The 17,663-nt window shown below is 41.8% G+C and overlaps 1 protein-coding gene across 1 annotated transcript in view; it reads right to left on the bottom strand.

Annotated features, from left to right (window-relative positions):
- SORCS3 (sortilin-related VPS10 domain containing receptor 3) overlaps positions 1–17,663 on the bottom strand; it is a 224,577-nt gene that overhangs the window by 36,453 nt on the left and 170,461 nt on the right. Inside the window, exon 16 of the mRNA XM_009328454.1 lies at positions 88–205. Coding sequence (XP_009326729.1) covers positions 88–205 — 118 coding nt within the window. The remainder of the gene's footprint in view (positions 1–87; positions 206–17,663) is intronic.

Below are 17,663 nucleotides of genomic sequence, written 5' to 3'. Positions count from 1 at the left end.
CTGAAAAGAACAAATACATTCCTACCTGGCAACACAGAGTATGGGAAAAGGAGCCCCCCTCAACCCCTCCCTACACAATGGGAATACCTGATTGTGCAGATGCCAGGTTTGGTAGTCATCTTTGTTACACCTCTGGCTGAAGATAGACTTGTAGTCCACCTTGACCAGCTGCCATTCAGAACGGAGACTGAAGTGTCCAAAAACTCTGAGCGTGGGAGAGGAAAAAAGAAAGAACCAGAGTTAGCCAGAGATATGGTTCCATTAAGCAAATAATTTCTCATGAATCTCAGCTGCAAAAACCAATACATAGTCTTGGAGCTTGATGACAGAAAATGTTATCAGTCATGAATAACACTTTCCTGTTCCTGTAACATCCTAGGATTGTTTAGCCTTTGCCTGACCCCTTGTACAGCCTGTGTTGGAAGGTCTTCCATGTCGCTAGTACTTAGCACAATGGGCCCCAAGTCTAATACAGACAGCTAGGTATCACTCAGAACAATAAACAACCAGACTAGAAAGTATGCGTCTAATGTAAAGGGAGCTATTCTGATGAATATATGGATGTGGTTGTCTCAAAATCAAGCCTTTCTTAGCTGACTCAGTTCCTTTACTGCTGAACTTTCATGTTGCACAAACTTACTACTTAGTGAATTGTAAAAGAAACACCTGAAATAATATATTTGGGATACTGATTGTAGGCAAGTGACCTGCAAAGACGGCAGCCTCCCTTCCACCTCGTGAATGCTGACTGTGGCTAGTAGGAGTGGAATTATAAGTGATCACCACTGTAAGGTTATCAGTAGTTTTTTCTTAATTCTTTTGAGTAGGTCACTCATCATCAGCATTCACTGATCACACTCCATGGTTCACCTAGCTAAGTAATAAGTTGATTTTCAGGATGAAAATGACACATTTTCCCACAGAATTCCAGGGCAACACAAGGCTTGTACTGAGTAAGGCAGTATACAGGAGCAGTTGGAGCTGAAGGGTCAGCACTCGAAAAATAGTGGCAGAAGGACTCAGGCTGTAATTTAAAACTGAGGCACAGGTCTGTTACTAATGGGGTGATAAATGAGATCATATAAAATTGAATAGCACCAGAGGCTTCCGCCCAATCTTGGACCAGAACATCAGCAGCAGAGCTGGTTGTTGAACACAAGTCTCTCTAAATGCCATCCTAACTACATGGCACTCCTCCACCTGCAGGGAAAGCTATGTGCATGCTTAAGTGTCTGGAAGGGAAGGACCAAAGCAACAATGAGTACTGATGGTATACATCACCAAAGCACCACCACCACAAATACTAAGGGACTCTACATATTGGAAGCTTGCACCTTCACCAAATAATGCAAAATCGTAGCAAAAACATGGTTTAATTAATAAATAACGCCAGGTACCCAGACGAAAGACTCCATCCATCCAGAAACAACGCATTAGGTCTGCAAGATGTTCAGTTTTTGATCAAGTAACAGCTTCCTATTCCCTTGGCCAGCTGTGATTTTCTCAGTAAGGAGCAGCTTTTCAATCAGCTGCAGCTGGATTTCCAAAGAGGTGTGTAATAAGAGGAGATTAGGGCAGGGACACGGGTGACCAGACTTTAAAAGCCATTAATAAAACTACAGCTTCTCGTTGGCAGGAGGAGCATCTCAGTACACATAAACAACAAAAAAATTACAATGATCAAGTTGGTTTGTCATTATAACATGCCAACTTCTTGGCTATCTCAAACGAATATATAAAAGAACCTAAAAACTCATCTAAAATACAAGTTCCGGATTTTAAAAATTCTTTATGTACTGAAACCCAAATCTTTTCTGACACTCACGAAGCAGCAAATGTCATTGTATCACCTTTATTGTGAGATTTAGAGGGCAGAGAAAGAATGTTTTTTTTTCCTTATACCAAATCTTTCACTAACCTACATTTTAACCCAAGCCACTTATAAGATTACAGTTTTTGTTTTTTTAATTATTCCAGTCTAAAAAAGAAAGAGGGGGGGAGAGAGATGATTTACAAATTTCTCTATGAAAGCAAAAAAGAAACAAAAGAGAAAACTTCTATTGCGTTTCCAAGCACTGACTGCAATCCAGATCCTGCTGTATCCCTAGTGTGCAGCCATTCTTTACTCTAGTTCATCTTAATTTACACTGCAATCACACAGGGTTGTGGCTTTGCTCTCCCCTCACTGCCCAAACTACTCCTGTAGACTGTAGCCTACACCAAAACTCCTCTGCATTGTGCTGTTTTTCATAAAACAGAGACCATCCAGGAATCAGTCATGTTCTCCCATTTAGACCTGTCTCAGCTCACGGGTATCAGGGAGATAAAGGGGGGTGGGGGAGATCTGAGACCCTGGAGTTGTGGGTTTGCTGTGGACACCTTTCTATATCCAAGTTCTGCCTCACAGAGGCAAGCTCCAAGAAGCTGACAAGAAGGGGAGAGGATACAATGCAAGATGAACTTGTGACAAATGCGTACACAGGTTAGAAATGAGTACGTGGGGAAGGACTTGTGTGTAGGAATGGAATTAGGTAGGTTGTTGTTGGCTCTTCAGAACATTTCTTAGTGTGGTCCCAATTGTGGGGTATTAGCGATAGGAAACACCACCGCATTCAGGCAAAGCTACAGAAGAAACTGTAATTCCTGTTCCTCAACACAGAAGGCACATCCTGGACCAAAATCAGCCCACGGAAACCACAGCAATATGGGGTGCCAGGGCACTTGTTGGGAGAAGGAGGGAGAAGAGAGGAATAGGAAATAGCACAGAGGGACAATGCAGAAGGCCTCCAAAAATGTACTCAGGTAGGAGTTCTAACTCCAGCTCCCCTCCCCACTTTCCCTTGGCACTGGGTAAATCCCCCCAGCTCTTACGCCACAACTGCTTTCAGCACATACTCTTACAGAGTGCACGTCTTGTCATGGTATTATTGCATGGCTGGGCAGCTCTCCCATGAATCTTGTTTGTCCTGGATGTGATGCATGACTGAAATGTCATTCCCACAAAGCAGCAACTCAGCAGGCAGAAATCATTTAGTCCAACAGATTTATACCAGTTCAGGATACGACCCTTATTACACCGAAAACATAGCAAGAGGAGGGGAGAACATAATTAAACACAAACGCTTGCCTGAACCCAGAAGATAACAGGGCTGGAGAAACCCAACACTTTGGCAGCCAATGTATCTCAAGGAAAACGTTGTTCCTCAGACTGTCCAGCTAACTGTCCAGCAAGACAGCAAAAGGCTTCTTTTTGCTTTACAAGCTACAAAAATTGCCAGAACCACTTGCATTTTAAATCTATTAAACCAAGCTAAAAAAACCCCTCTGCCATTGAAATTCTCCATGATAATGATAATTAATGGAAAAAACAAGGTTTCCTAAGTGGAAAGCAATATATCAGCATTCCAAAAGCACAGAGCATTAGCTGCTCTTTAATTAAATGATTTCAAAGAAGATTTTTGTATATAATTGCTATAATTTAGATGGAAACAATACTATACTAAATGTAATTAGAGGAGTGTGAACAGAGAGGGATGTTTTTCTCTGTGCTGCAGAGATGGTTCTGGGTCACCTGATTCCTAAAGTAGTAACATCCCCCTCCCTTGCTAATAAAAAGCTTCTTAAGCCTGATCAACCATTGCAGTGCAGCCTTCAGAGATAAGAGCTACTCATATGCAGAGCAGCTAGCAAGCAACCGCACACTGTGAGCACTGCTCACCAGTAATAAATGCAACTTGGACACCTACAGCACTTTTTGATTGACCAGCCAACATGATGAAGGTTATGTTACATTTCAAGATGACTCTGTTGTGCATTTGAAACTTCTATGAGAGTAAGCAAACGTAAGGAATGGAAAAGAGTGCTGTGCTATGCTATCTGTGGGGCTCCACTGGACTCTCAAACAGCTTTCCTTGGGAACTGATGAAAAACCTCATCTTTTGTGGAATTAAAAATGGGCTAAACAAACCATCACAGGGAACAAACCCTGACTGGGCAAAATCAGGTATTGCAGCTGAACCCTGCTTCCATCAGTTGTGTGAACTACATCACTGGATATTTTTCCATAGTGACTAAGGTGTATGCACACAACCCCTCCCCACCCTATCTGTTTTGGGGTGGCCAGGCCCAACAGAGAGGGCTGGGCAGACAGCAAAGAGCTACAACATCTTAAAACTGCTAGTGTTCAGCTATCAGTAAGTGCTTAGGATTAAATGCTCCAGTACGTACATGTGGATTTCTGTATCCAGTGTAGCTGATCTAGAAGAGCTGTAAAAGGCAAGACAGAAGATAGTGTACAGGAGATAATGACTTCTTGTTGGCTGAAGATGGAAAAATCTTGTGTGCTCATTACCTCAGCAGTCTGGAGTATGTTTTTTCTCTCTTTTTTTTTTTTTTTTTTGAGCCTATGTGTTTTAGAAACAAGTCCCAAGGAAAGCGATGGAAAAAGGGATTGGTGGGAGTTTATTTTTCCCTACTCAACTGGTGAGTCCTTACGTTGCTTTGAAGATACCATCTCATTTATCTCATCCGATTCCCATGTGCCTTTGTTTCTCATTTACTTTGTCTGCTCACTGAATTAAGGAGGTGGATTTTTTTAATAAATACAGCTAAACTATCAAGACAATACAGGGGAAAAGGGGATATAATATACTATGAATTTTGCCTCAATAACTTTGTCTACCATGGCCTAACTGAAAGCTCTTAATTGCTTGTTGCAAGGATAGAAGTCAAAAGAAGAGAGCTGTGTTTCCGAGGTCCAACTCTGGGAAGCCAACAGAAAAAGTATATTTTGATTTTTTCCATCTAAACAGTCTGATCTGGAAGTCCTTGAGAAGCAATAAATACAAGAGCCAAGATGGCATTTAGACAGAGTCAGTTTTCTGACTAAGCTCAATTTAACAAAGGTTCTCCAACCTAAGCTGTGGAATGGTAATTTACAGGCTTTAGACAGCATAGATTTTGTTCTGTCCCTCAGAATAAGCAGGTAAAACTCCACATAAAATCTTAGCTAATAGGACAGCACCTTCTCAACCGGCTCTATGCATAACTCACAGTGAAACCATTGCTAGGAAACCAGAAAATGCTTCCCAATCCCTTCTTTGGAGAAAGAAGGCAAGGTTTTTATTGCCAGGGCTGGATGTCGTTAATTTGCAAAAAAATTACTAGAAACTTGGAAAACAATTCTGAAATGCTTACAGATTCATAATGGAGTCATTTTTGAAAAGGTCATTGGTAAATGCAGCTGTAATTATATCTTTCATTAATTTTTTAAATACAGAATAACTTACAAATGCAGTATATACTGAGTGCATAACCTTGTACAGAAACTATTTAAAAGGCTTTTTACATTTAGACAGTGTTCTCTTGTCAAATTGCATTGCTTTTACCTTATCATTCCTTGCATCGTTAATAGTTGTGCTTTTTATGTAATTCAATACTGCTCACTCCTGACAGGTCAACAGAATGAATCGAGGGTCACAAGATAACAACTCATGCACCTCTGGTCCATAGACTCAATCCCTGTCCCTGCCTAGGCTATGAGAAATAGATCTTCTCAAGAAATAGCTCCTATATTGCTCACAGGAAAGGCATCAGCTGTATCCATATGGATCTATCCCTGCTGGCAGTTTCAGACAAGCTGCCCAAGAGTGGAAATAGAAATGTCTTCTCATGCCTAAATCAAGTCCCTTTCTATCATTTCTGAAGTAAACTGGCAGGACATTATATGGAGTCAGCATGCATTGAAGCTGTCTGTACTTGGCTGGTCTGATCTAGGTATAGATGGAGGACTTTTATCTTCAGTAGTCAGCCTAGCTCCTTTGCATGTAATGGGAGATAACCATCAAAGTCTCTGGTAACACCTCCTGTCCTCAGCTGTGCCCATCAGTGAGACAGATGACTGAAGACACAAAGGAGGGAAGCAGCTGATAAGGTCATCTTCACTACACAAAACATCAAATGTACGCTTGTTTCTGAAGCATTTTTCCTTCACTGGACATCAACAAGTTGAGAGAGATGAAAAGGTACCTCATTTTGCTTCTCACAAAGTACCCTGGGGGCCTCTGAAGTCAGATTTTAACAAGATTAGGCCCTACAGAACAGACTGTTTAAGTTTTAAGCATTTCAAATATCTAAAAATAAAATAAAAGCAAAAAATATAAATATATTTAATAGACAGCACCTTTTGAGATGAACTACACAAGCAGATAGATGGATGGATCAACAGAAAACTAGTTAGAAAGAGAACCAAATATATACTTTAATTGATAATACTGAAGGAAAAGCTAATTGTAGTGTCATCATAAATAGACTGTTTCATTTAGGAAAGCCTGAAACCAACCCTCTTTTTTTTTCCCTTTTATTGTAAAAGAAAAATGTTTGTAGAGGAAGTGTCTTAGCAAGCAAAAAAAACCCAATAGTAAAATCACCCAAATCAGTAAATGTTTCAGCTGACCTGAATCTGCGCTTTTGTTGTGGGAATGTAGAGGAAGTGAAGCAAGATTGCCTCTGATTCCAGTTAAAAATCCCTCTTTATTTACATCTGTGCCTCTAACAGGTAGTGCCATTGCTATCTGCAAAACAACACAAGTGTGTTGTTTTTTTTCTAGTCCCCTGGAGGGGATGAATTTATCTCAGCAAAACTAGGGGGACCCCCAGATCTGGGAAATCACAGCTGCAGGAGCACTAAGTGGTTAATTCACCACAACTGAAGGTGCTCACTCTCTCTTTGCTGTCCAGCAAACAGAAGCACATGTTGCTACTGCTGCAATTTTAAGAGCTAACCAAGTATCCAAGGCCAGCCTCCCTTCCCAGCAAGTATCACCAATGTGGTTTCATGAGCAGGGCTTTGTCCATGCCACCCTCAACATAGTGGCGTAGCACAGACTGGAGAGTTCCTCTCTACAAGCATCTAGGATAGGTATCAGATGGGCTGACCCTGAGTCACCCAGGGTAGGTCCATGCAGCATCAGGCTGGACCCATCACTGCAAAAGTCAAGGACCAGAGCTATTCAAATTTGGCTGGTCTGCTCTCATGAACTCTAAAGCCATTTAACTTTTGGGCATGATGTGTAGATGTGGACCTGAGTGGTTGCCAGGTAGAGCCTGCACATGTCTTAAGCTCTGCATTTCCATTCCTGTGGCTCTTGGCAAGCCTGGAGAATAAAGCTTTTCTGTGAGACCTATTCTTGCACTTATACAACCAGCACTGAGATGGAGCTAAGAAGCCTAGCCAGATCTGAGTTGGGGTTTGCTCTTGGTTATTGTGCTTTATACCCCAGTGCTCCATGCTCAAAGGAGAACTGATTAGTTCAGCATCAACGTGGCATGAATACATGGAGGCAACACAAACCAATCGTTGCCATTTCCTCTGATCCAGAGTGCTGGGTAACATAGACCAGAGGTGGGGGGATGGCCTAACAGAAAGAGCCAAGATCCAGCCAAACATATTAGGTCTAGGTGAGAATCGACTGTGTCCCTGTACAAGGCTCCCTCACTTCCATAACTGCCTTGATTTGGTTTGGATTTTTCTCTCCACTAGCCAGGCTACCCTGGTCCTACATTACCTGGGAAAATGGTGAGCCTATGCTAGAGATCCTGGCCCAGTGCACACACTTACAGAAGGACTTGGTACATAAATGTACCTCCATCACTTGTTGACATTTATAGCTTTTGAGACAATAAAAGAAAATGCTGACGATTGCACACACAAAAAGAGGGCCTGTTATGAAATCTGAATCTGAAGCCATCTGTGTGTAAGAAAGTAGCAGTAAAGTAAGACTAGCTCCTATGTGCAGGCTGAGCTGTTAGGGCCAAAAACACACAAGCAGCAATGGAACAGTTGCAAATTGTGCCAGTGGGGTTAGGTTTTATGAATGGGAAGTAAGAGGACCTATTTCCTGATGAATTAAAATAAATCATTACTTTAGAGAAAACCAAATGGGCTGTGTAACCTCCCAATTGTTTTTTATTAGGGTTTAGATGGAATTAGCGTTAAAGGAGGTCACTGGTTACATGGAAATTGGATGGAAAGGGACTGAGACAAGGAAGCAGAACCTAATTGAAAGAGACAGAGATCAGCAGTTAGGGAGAGTGGGAGAGGGAGAGTTTTACTGTCTCATGACTAGCAAGATGATGCAGGGAGCAAGAGACTGGAAACAAAAGAAACATAAAAGATGAAAGATGACACAGGCAATTGCCAACAAAAAACACTGTCTAATTTTTTTCCTAAACAATAAATATGGTTTTTAAGAGTCACTTTGGAGCTTTTAATTCAGTTGCTTTTGGCTGACCTGTTAACTAGGAACAGTAGCCTGAGGGCAACAGGGTGATGATTCAGGGCTGCTGTACTTCTGTCTGTGGATAGAAAGAGAGTAAGAAAAAAATTTTCTAGAAAGAAGAGATGCATTTTCTTCCAAATAAAATATACCATCCATTTGGATTTAGCTTTTCAGCTGGTGCAAATTAGTGTAATTCCCGTAGACCATCTCAGATATAAGGCCTTGTTCTACTGCTACTATTCAGAGGGAGAAAAAACAGCAGCAGTGAAACTACCAAGAATATACCAAGAGCAGACAGCAGCTTGCATGATGACAAATTAGTTCAAGAACATCTTGGTCTGTATTCTGTTTCCCAAGGGGAAGGGTCAAACGAGAATTTCACAAAATTTCTCATGCAGATGAAATCTGAAGGAAGTGGTTTATTTCCACCTCCAAGTGAAGCTGAATGTCATGACATGGAGATTTTCCACAGAAGAGAAATTCAAAGTGTTGGCCAGATTCACTGAGTAGCAATCCATATTGAACTGGTCATGGAAAGCTGGACGACTGTCAGATTCCAGGTCAGGAGGGATGGACAGGGCAGGGGAAGAGTTTCTGTGAATACAGAGAAAAAACAAAATCTTGCAATAAAAATCCTGCAATACAATCATGGCAGACCCTTTTCCCTCAGCTTTGGAAAACAGTCCTGGGATTATTCATCAGCTCAATGGGCACTTCCTTTAAAGTGCCAGCAGAAGAGGAAAACCACTGCAAATGACATGGTACAGCATGAACTTTTAGTTAGCAAGTAATGCCAAGTGCAATTAGTAAGTAATCTGCAGAACGTATAATTACGAAGCAGCCCTACAGCTTGGGCTCGATTTCTCCATTAGCTGCACAAATAATGCACAAGGCAATGGGGGAGACAGGGATTATTTATTTATTTATTTATTTTTAAATACAAAGTGCTATCAAAATAAGAACTTATGGAATGACAAACCAAACCTTTTGAAATCTGGTCTCTAAAAAATTTATTGCCAATGTTCCCAAACCACTTTACATGACAATTGCTTCAAAAGAAATCCCAGAAACATGAAAGGGAGCGTGAGACACCTGTGGAGGGGGATGGGAAAGCAAGTTAATTTTTAATGCTGTTTTTCAGAAGTGTTCTCTCCCTTCTTCGAAGCACTCATGAAAGACAATCAGTTTCTGACAGCTTTGAAACCTGAATGATGCTGCCTCCCTCTTCTAGAAAAGATACTGGCAGGTATCAGCAATCTGAGTGTTTCCTCCACTAACGAGTCTGCAGTCCTAACAGAGGCAGGTGCTGCCACTTTGCCAGAAGCTGGATAACACAGCATGTTCAGTCGTTTCAATCTTTCATCCTATGAATCAGCAGATTTCCAACCAGAGATGACCAACACAAATCTGGAAGCCATTGCTCAGAAGATGTAAGCTCCAAACACATGTGACAGGGACAGTTTGTGGTGGATCAGGGTGACAAGCTTTGCCTGGCACAGGCACAGGGTATCAGAGAGAAGAAGGCTCAGAAGAGGGGATGAGATCTGTACCTGGCTGGGCAACAGCATGAGGAGGTGGCTGACCAGTTATACTGGGGAAATTTTCACAGGTTTGAGTCAAAGGGATCATGAAACAAGAAAACCATGTACAAGGATCAAATGAGGACAAGCTCTCCTTAGGAATAAAGGCTTCTAGCACTACCTGAACTATGTGAGATGCCTCAAACTATAGTATGGCTGTTCTGGAGAGCTGCTCTCCACCGCTCACTGCAGCCCAATGATGAAAAATCTGTTACAGTGAACTCTGCAGCCAACCCAGAGCTGAGCCTTCCCAGCTCCCAGGAAAGCCGGTGTGCTATAGCACCCTCTGCCCCGTGCAGCATCAGGGCCAGGCTGAGCTGAAAAGGTGCTGAGGCCATATGGTTTCTCAGTCCCCCGAGGACTGGTGGGATCAGGGCACCAGAAAATTTCATGGCTTGCTCTAACGGAAAGGTGGAAGACTCCGAGGAGCGTATGTGTGCACAGCACCCTACCCCTGACTGTGCACCCCACACCAGGCCTGAATGCTTTGTACAGCCCAGCCCAGCTGCTAGCAGGAGGACAGCACAGGACCTATAATCCATCTGTCCTTACTTAAAAGCACAAGAAACAAAGCATATTAGCCTCTAGATGAGAATATCTGGACTGTATTGTCATCAGGCAACCCCTGTCCTACTTAGGAAAAAGAAATCATGTATCAGCCTGCTGCTCATTCTGGCTCCTTCTGTAAGGGCTTTTTTCATTCACTTCGGTGAATAAAAGCCTCCATTCTGGACACCTTTTTCTAGTCCTCCTCTCTGCACATGCTTACCTCTCCATCCACCTTGTCTGAGCGTTATAGATATGACTCAGCATCTCCTTCCCCCTGAGGAATGGGAAAAATCTGCACAGTGGGATACTCATCTGGGACTCAGGAGGTGTGATTTAATGCCAAGTTCTCCCCATGACAGCCTGCTGAGTGACTGACCACGGGCATGTCTCTTGTTCTGCCTCAATTTCCCTACCCGTGGAATACAACTAATGATGTTGATTTCTTTAGCGTAATATTTCGTCTACTGTCCATAAATAGCACTTGACTCCAATGCGAGTAATGTTTGCCCCAGAAAATCAAAGATAGACAATACATGCCACAGAGCCCAGAGCCTTCTCCATGTGTAACAGCTTCTGCCAGGAATCTTCTGAGTACATGCCACAACTGCTGGGAACATATCTCAGGTCACAGACATCCTCTTCCTAAGGCCCAATAAATCACATGATGCTGTCTGAGAAAGATTACTCTAAGCAGATGTTCTCACCACCTGATTTGTCTATTCAGGTGCCACAGAAAGACCTCGGCTCATATTGCAAGTATGAGCAGCACAATCAATATTGTGCCTCTGTGGGCTGTTTAGGTGAATTCATGCAGCAATACAAAGGCTAACGAATAGAGTACTCCTCTGGCAGGGAGGGAGATGGGAGGAGGAAGTGACGCTGATTAATCTGTGATCGTTAATAATGTTTTTAAGTCTTGCAAAAGAAGATAATGATATGGGTAATCAACTGTCTTACTCCAGGATATAAACTGATCATCTGCTGGGATAAAATGGGAATTCCTATAACGCACATTTTCTTGTCCATTGTAAAGTCACTTGATGGCATTAGCAGATTGATCATTTTCTCGCAAAGTTCCAGCTTTCATTACTTCCAGAAGGTTTTGAAATTAGATCAGACGATACAGGAATGCAGCTCAGTATAGCAAATGCCAATATCCTCTCAATCATTTTGGTTTCCTAACTTAATAATTATATTTGTAATTTTTATTCTCAGATCGAGTTCTAAATTTTACTTTTCTTTCTGTGTGCAGTCATTATTTTCACAGATTCATTTTAATTCATGGATCCTATTCTGAAGAGTCCTTATGTAGGTTTACACACTGCAGTTTGCACAGCCCCATGAGTGAGGACAGTGCAATGAACTCACACAAGGACACATCAGAGCCTTGCAGTAAAATCCATAGATTTTTATTGGATTTTATTTTATTCATCCATAATAAAGCTGGTTGCACCACAAACAGATATTGCAATGAACATAAAAAGAAAGGAAAACTGAAATGCGAGATAAAACCACAATGGGGACAACAGTTAAAACCTGCCAGTCCTTTCTAGGTATCTAATGGTACCTATGCAACTTGGATAAACCAAGTTTTGAAATCTGACCTCCAATCTCGCAAAAAAAACAGAATTTTGGTAAGCCTGAGGGTATGGACAGACTGGCTGGTCAGCTCTCGTTCCCAAAAGAAGTGAAGGTAAATAATGATAGAGTTCAGAATCCTTCAACACAACAGCCCCCGTACATGATCCCTTCTGTTGTTTTCTGCATTGGAAGCTGCAAGTTGGATTTATCTTTCTACAGACCTCTGGTGAAATCTTTCCTCCAGACTCCCTCTTTATCAAATCCTTTGTTGAGCTCAGTAGCAGCAGTTGCAGAAGAAAATCTGCCTTTTTTTCAGACGGCTTCTTTATCTTTTTCTCAAACACAGTGAAGTGAAAAGAGACCAGATTGATGGCAGGAGAGTTTGAAGGCCTTTGCTGGGCCACAGGAACCGAGGAACACTGTGTCTGTGTCTTTTCTTTACACATGCTGGACAAAAACCTCAATTCCTTATAGGAAAAACAATCTCTTGGTGTTTCTGCCATCCACTCACCTCTTCTCTCATTTGCTGAGATTGCCAGCACGGGTGCCAGCTATGGAGGGTGAAGGCTAGCCCAGCAGGGAGAAGGCCAGCTCCTCTGACCACATCCCAGCAAAGGCACTATTTTCTATTACTTGTCTGGTTTTGCCTTACTTTTCTCAGCACAACCACTCAGAGGTGGCAGATCCGCATCTCCCTACCCCTAAGCAAAGGGGCAGAATCTTTCAAGGACATTGTGTCAGCTTGTAATTTTCTTTCCTGTATCAGCTTTTAAATGTGACAGCAAGACTTGAGCAGAAGGCAGTGAATGTTGCCTTGCTTAAAGAGGAAAGATGATAATCACCTTATCAGAAAGTGACAGGAAAATGACTCTTGGCTCCCATGTAATTTTGAACTCAGTGGGAGCTTGGACCTGGGAGCTGTTGCCCCTTTCTCATACTCAATCTGCTGAATCTCTGCTGAGTGCTAATCAGAATCTGTCCACGTTGCCTTCATACCTGTACCTACTTTGCTGATATCTTCCACAAGTCAGTCAGATCTTCAGAATAAGAGTTAACTCATGGAACTTCTGGCCACACGATAATGTGACTGCTAAATTTTTAAAGGGATTTAGGGGAAAAAAACCTCAAAAAACTAGGAAAAATCATGAATGCCTTAGAAATACAAAGAATACCATATTTGGTCAAGAAAGTCCCTTATTTGCAAATCTCTTTAAATGAGAAAAGTGTACAAGGGAATCATATTTTTTTTTTTAATATATGTTTTTAGCATCCTCTACTTGCCACTGTTGCAGCATGGAACTGAGCTAGAGGGACCTCTGGTCTGACTCAGTATGGCCTGCATTCTTAATGCTCTCTTTCTCACCTCAAACCTCTCCTGGCCTCCGTCTTACCTTTTCCAACATTTCTCAATTACTTATTCATTCTGCCCCACTCTTCTGCCACCCGGTGATGGGTTGCCAGTAATTTGATGGGTCTCCTGGAAAAAAAATGCTCCCACTTCATCTCTGGTAACGCTGCATGGCCATGTAAACGAGAAGGTGTTAGAAAGGGCCAGGGCTCATAACCTATTCATTTACAACCAGGAGCGTTTTCTAACATACACACAGCCAAGGGCAGCAGTCACAGCGATGTTGGAAGACCAGCTTGTATTAAATCCTCTCACTGGAAACGTTAACACTCAATGATGCATACACAGATATATATGGATCACTAAGTATACATACATAGAAACACATATATTTATTTACACACACGTGGCTGTGTCTACATAAATATGTATTTATCAGCACAGACAAACTTAATGAACCCCATCTATAAATGAGTGTCTGCACACACACATGTATAATGAGTCTACTAAAATGACAGCAAAGCTCTGCAGGGCTGTGAAGCAAAAAAGTTATTTCTCTTTATGTAGGTTTAGAGAGATGCTTAGCACAGGAGATGAAGTGGCAGGGGTAATAATTATGAATCAGAGCTGGAACAACATAAAGCCCTTCTCTGGACCCACAAAAACATCTTGTCTCTGATTTGAATGGTACAGATTAGCAACTCTCTCGAGCAAATACTGCTTCTGTTTGGATATATCACAATCAACTAGAAGGGGAATACAATCTGATTCCTTTCCCCTGCTGGACAACCTCAGGCAAGTAACATGTTGTGCCTATGGCTTGTCAACACAGAACTGTTAGATCTGACCCATTAGAACGTGAAATCATTAAAAGATATACTATTCACCAGTGAGGGCTACAGGACAGAAGTTAGAAAACTGTAAATTTCAAAAAGACTAGTGCTTTCTAGGTACTCATTGGGTCACCTAAAAACGTGCCTAACCCATTGCCCTCACGCATTTGAGTTATTTTCCTAAAGGACCCTTTGTTTTCTACAGCTGCTTTCCTCACACCTGTGCTTTGGTACACATCTCTCGAAGTGCTGTGACACTAAGGGAGCTGAACTGACCATCTTGTCAGATGAGATGACTGTCAAAAGAACAGTGAAAGGAATTGCAGAAGTGGATGATCAGCCAGGAATGGAGGAAGGGAGAGCAGATTCACCTTGGTTAGGCAGTAGCTCCAAGTTAGACCAGCTCACACAGTCTCGTGGTACTTCCCTGTGTGTCACAAAACTACATTCTTAGCGGAGCCCACTCAGCTATGCTTGCAAGGAAATAATTCAGTCTTGTACTCTTATAGCCATATGAAATAACAAAATCATAGAATAATTTAGGTTGGAACAGACCTCTCCAAGACATCTTGCCCAATTCCCCACTAAAAGCAGCTCCCAATTCAAAGTACACTATAATATTCAGAATCATATAATGCCTCTACATGCAAATCTACAGATTTTACCATACTGATAAGTTCTTTAGGACTGCCTTAGGACACATATACACAGCACAAAGCAAGAAGCCTAGGATGCTCGTACAATACAGACAGATACTGCAACTGCTCACATAACAGCCATGAAGCGGTATGAAATTCCGTGCTAAAAATGTTGCTGCTTCGTACAGCCCAGAGAGCCCACTCACAGGATGTGCCACAAAATGAAGGTTGGGAGTAACAGTCATTCTACTGATATACTGATTTTAATAAGATAGTATTATGATAAGATTGTTAATAATGCAATATGTTAATAATAGTTGGAGTATAATGACTATTTAATACACATTCCCCTCAGATTATTATTTTTCGGAAGTAGTTGAACACAGATGACTTTGATGCAAAACAATGGAAGAAATTTTCCCTAACAGGAATCAGCCGAGACCTCTAGATGAAATATTTTGCATTTTCCAGGATGAAAGACAAATTTTTAAAAGCCACTAACTTACCCAGATTGGCGGTACACAAATATGAGCACAGTCTTGGTCTTTCTGCCTCAGCCCTGCTTCTATTCTAAGAGCTCCCACTGATCCCATCCTCAGATGGGGTATGCTGATCCCAAACCGTTGTGCTCCTCTCATCAGCGTCTTGAAATCATTGGGGTTTCCACCCGCAAACACAAATTCCACGTGTGTTCCACTCCAACCACCATGTGTTATCTTGGTTCAGAGAATGACCAGTAGCAATAGAAATGCATTGATTTCTTCTCAGCCAAAGCTTCCACAAGCTCAGCATGATCCTACAGTACCCTTATAGATGAGTTCACTAAAATTCTCATTGTGAGAAATACCTAAGTGATCTGCGTAGAAATGGTTTGCATAAGGGCTTTATAAATGGTCTCTTTCCTCCACAGTTCGTCTAACGCTGTGGATAGGAATTTCTCTAAACATTTATGGCAAGTATCATGTGAAATTTCTTTGTATGGCTTTTACAGACTATTAAGAATAGTTTTAAAAATTGCTAGTGATGACAGTAATAATAAAAACAATACCAACAATAGCAATAATAATAATAATAATAATAATATGCCTGTGAAGATTTCAAAAGAAAAAGTCAGCTCTCCACAAAGCTGATACACAATATTCAGCAAGATAACTCACTTCCTACATTCTCCATTCCATTCAAAGCCTACAGAGATATAAGTAACAATAACCTTAGATTTAAAATGCATCTTTCATCTCAAAAGAAAACTGCATTGATTTATAAAGTAAATGGGCTAAATCCACAGCTAGTTGAAACTAGCTCCATTGATTTCAATGAAGGTGCTGATGTGTAGATTTATTCGAGCTCAGATCTGTCTCTGCATGTGTGTGTGTGTCTGCAAGCGTGTGTGGTTGGAAAGCGATACACATTGCGCATTGCACAAAGAATTTCATAGAAAAAAACCATATTAACCAACACAGAAAGTGACACATTATTGCTGCATTTGGAGAAAAATGCGCAGAGTGAACAGAATGCAGGGTCTAATCTTCAGCTGGGGACTGGCATATATTTTCCCGACAGGATGCTCACAGCAGTCTTGTGAAAAGGCTCACAGGTATATCATATGCTGCTGTGTTTTTCTCCTTGCAAAAATATGGGCAATATTTGCAGATAGCAAGGCAGCAGATGCACAGATATATCCTGCTACACAAACAAGTACTCCACTTTTAGGAAGAAAAAGCCAAAGCCAAGCCATGGGTTTGGAGTAAAGGAAAAACCAGCAACCCTACCAGAATTGATACCACCTCTACTCCAATAAAAATCTCAACGGCTGTCTGTGACATAGACATGGAGGCTGCCTTGTTCTGCCCCAGCACTGTTTGGGAAACGAACTTAAGGTTGCAGCTCCTATGCTTTATAGGCGTAAAGGTTAACCATAATTAGTTAGCCTGGCCTCCCTAGGACACTTTAGCATGGGAGATACAGATGGGCTATGCAGGAGTTGGCTACACCTTCCTGATCCTCCCAGGCCTACAGCACCAAGACACTTCATCTGTCATGGCATAGACAGCAAAGAAGCCAGCTCAAATAACCCTTTGCAAGACGAGGATTTTCCCCCAGACCCTTTCTTGCAGCTAATGTGAGGTCCACTGCAGGTACAGACTGCTCCTCACCACATAGTCTCTTCTGTTTGTGTAAGGCTGATGTAGGTCTGGTTTTTGAAAGGCATACCAACATAAATCATGCAACCCAGTTGGAATAAATTCAAATCACTAGCAGAAATGCCCAAGACACACAACTGTTATCTGATCCAAGCTTCCTCAGAAACTGGTGACAAGCATACTCAGCATTCTACTCTCAGTCTGTCACTACCTGTGACACCAGCAATGAAATCCACCTACGCATTTCTGCTACATAAGTAGGCAGATGGGCTGAAGCCTAGAAGAAAATATACTGGGCTTGAATCTCTTTTCTTTTGCAAGTAGTGAAAATCTGCAGGAACTTCAGGTGCAGGTGCAGAAAGCAAGAAAAGCAAACTGACCGCAAGGTGAAATTTATAGTATATCTCCTGCCCCTGAGTTGGAGTGCTGCAGCAGTGTCTGATGTGATTAACCAAAGGCACTCCTTCATGCCACTGCAGATACGCTTTGCAGGAACGCCTCAGTCTAAGGCATCTTAGCCACCTTGCTTTCTTATCCTTTTCAGAAAGCTGTTCCAGCCAGCTCAGAGAAAATACAAGTAAGAAGGCATCTCTGCAAGCAACAAAGGCAGTGCATCTAGTCCTTGCTTTGTTCAGAATCCCAGAATAGAGTGTTCTGATCTGCTTTGTGCAAAAGATCAGATGACTCTTTGAAGATGCCTTTGAACTTAAAACA

Source organism: Pygoscelis adeliae, unplaced genomic scaffold, assembly GCF_000699105.1.
Source record: "Pygoscelis adeliae isolate BGI_AS28 unplaced genomic scaffold, ASM69910v1 Scaffold317, whole genome shotgun sequence".
NCBI classification, from domain to species: Eukaryota; Metazoa; Chordata; class Aves; order Sphenisciformes; family Spheniscidae; genus Pygoscelis; species Pygoscelis adeliae.
This window is presented reverse-complemented; position numbering and strand designations above follow the sequence as displayed.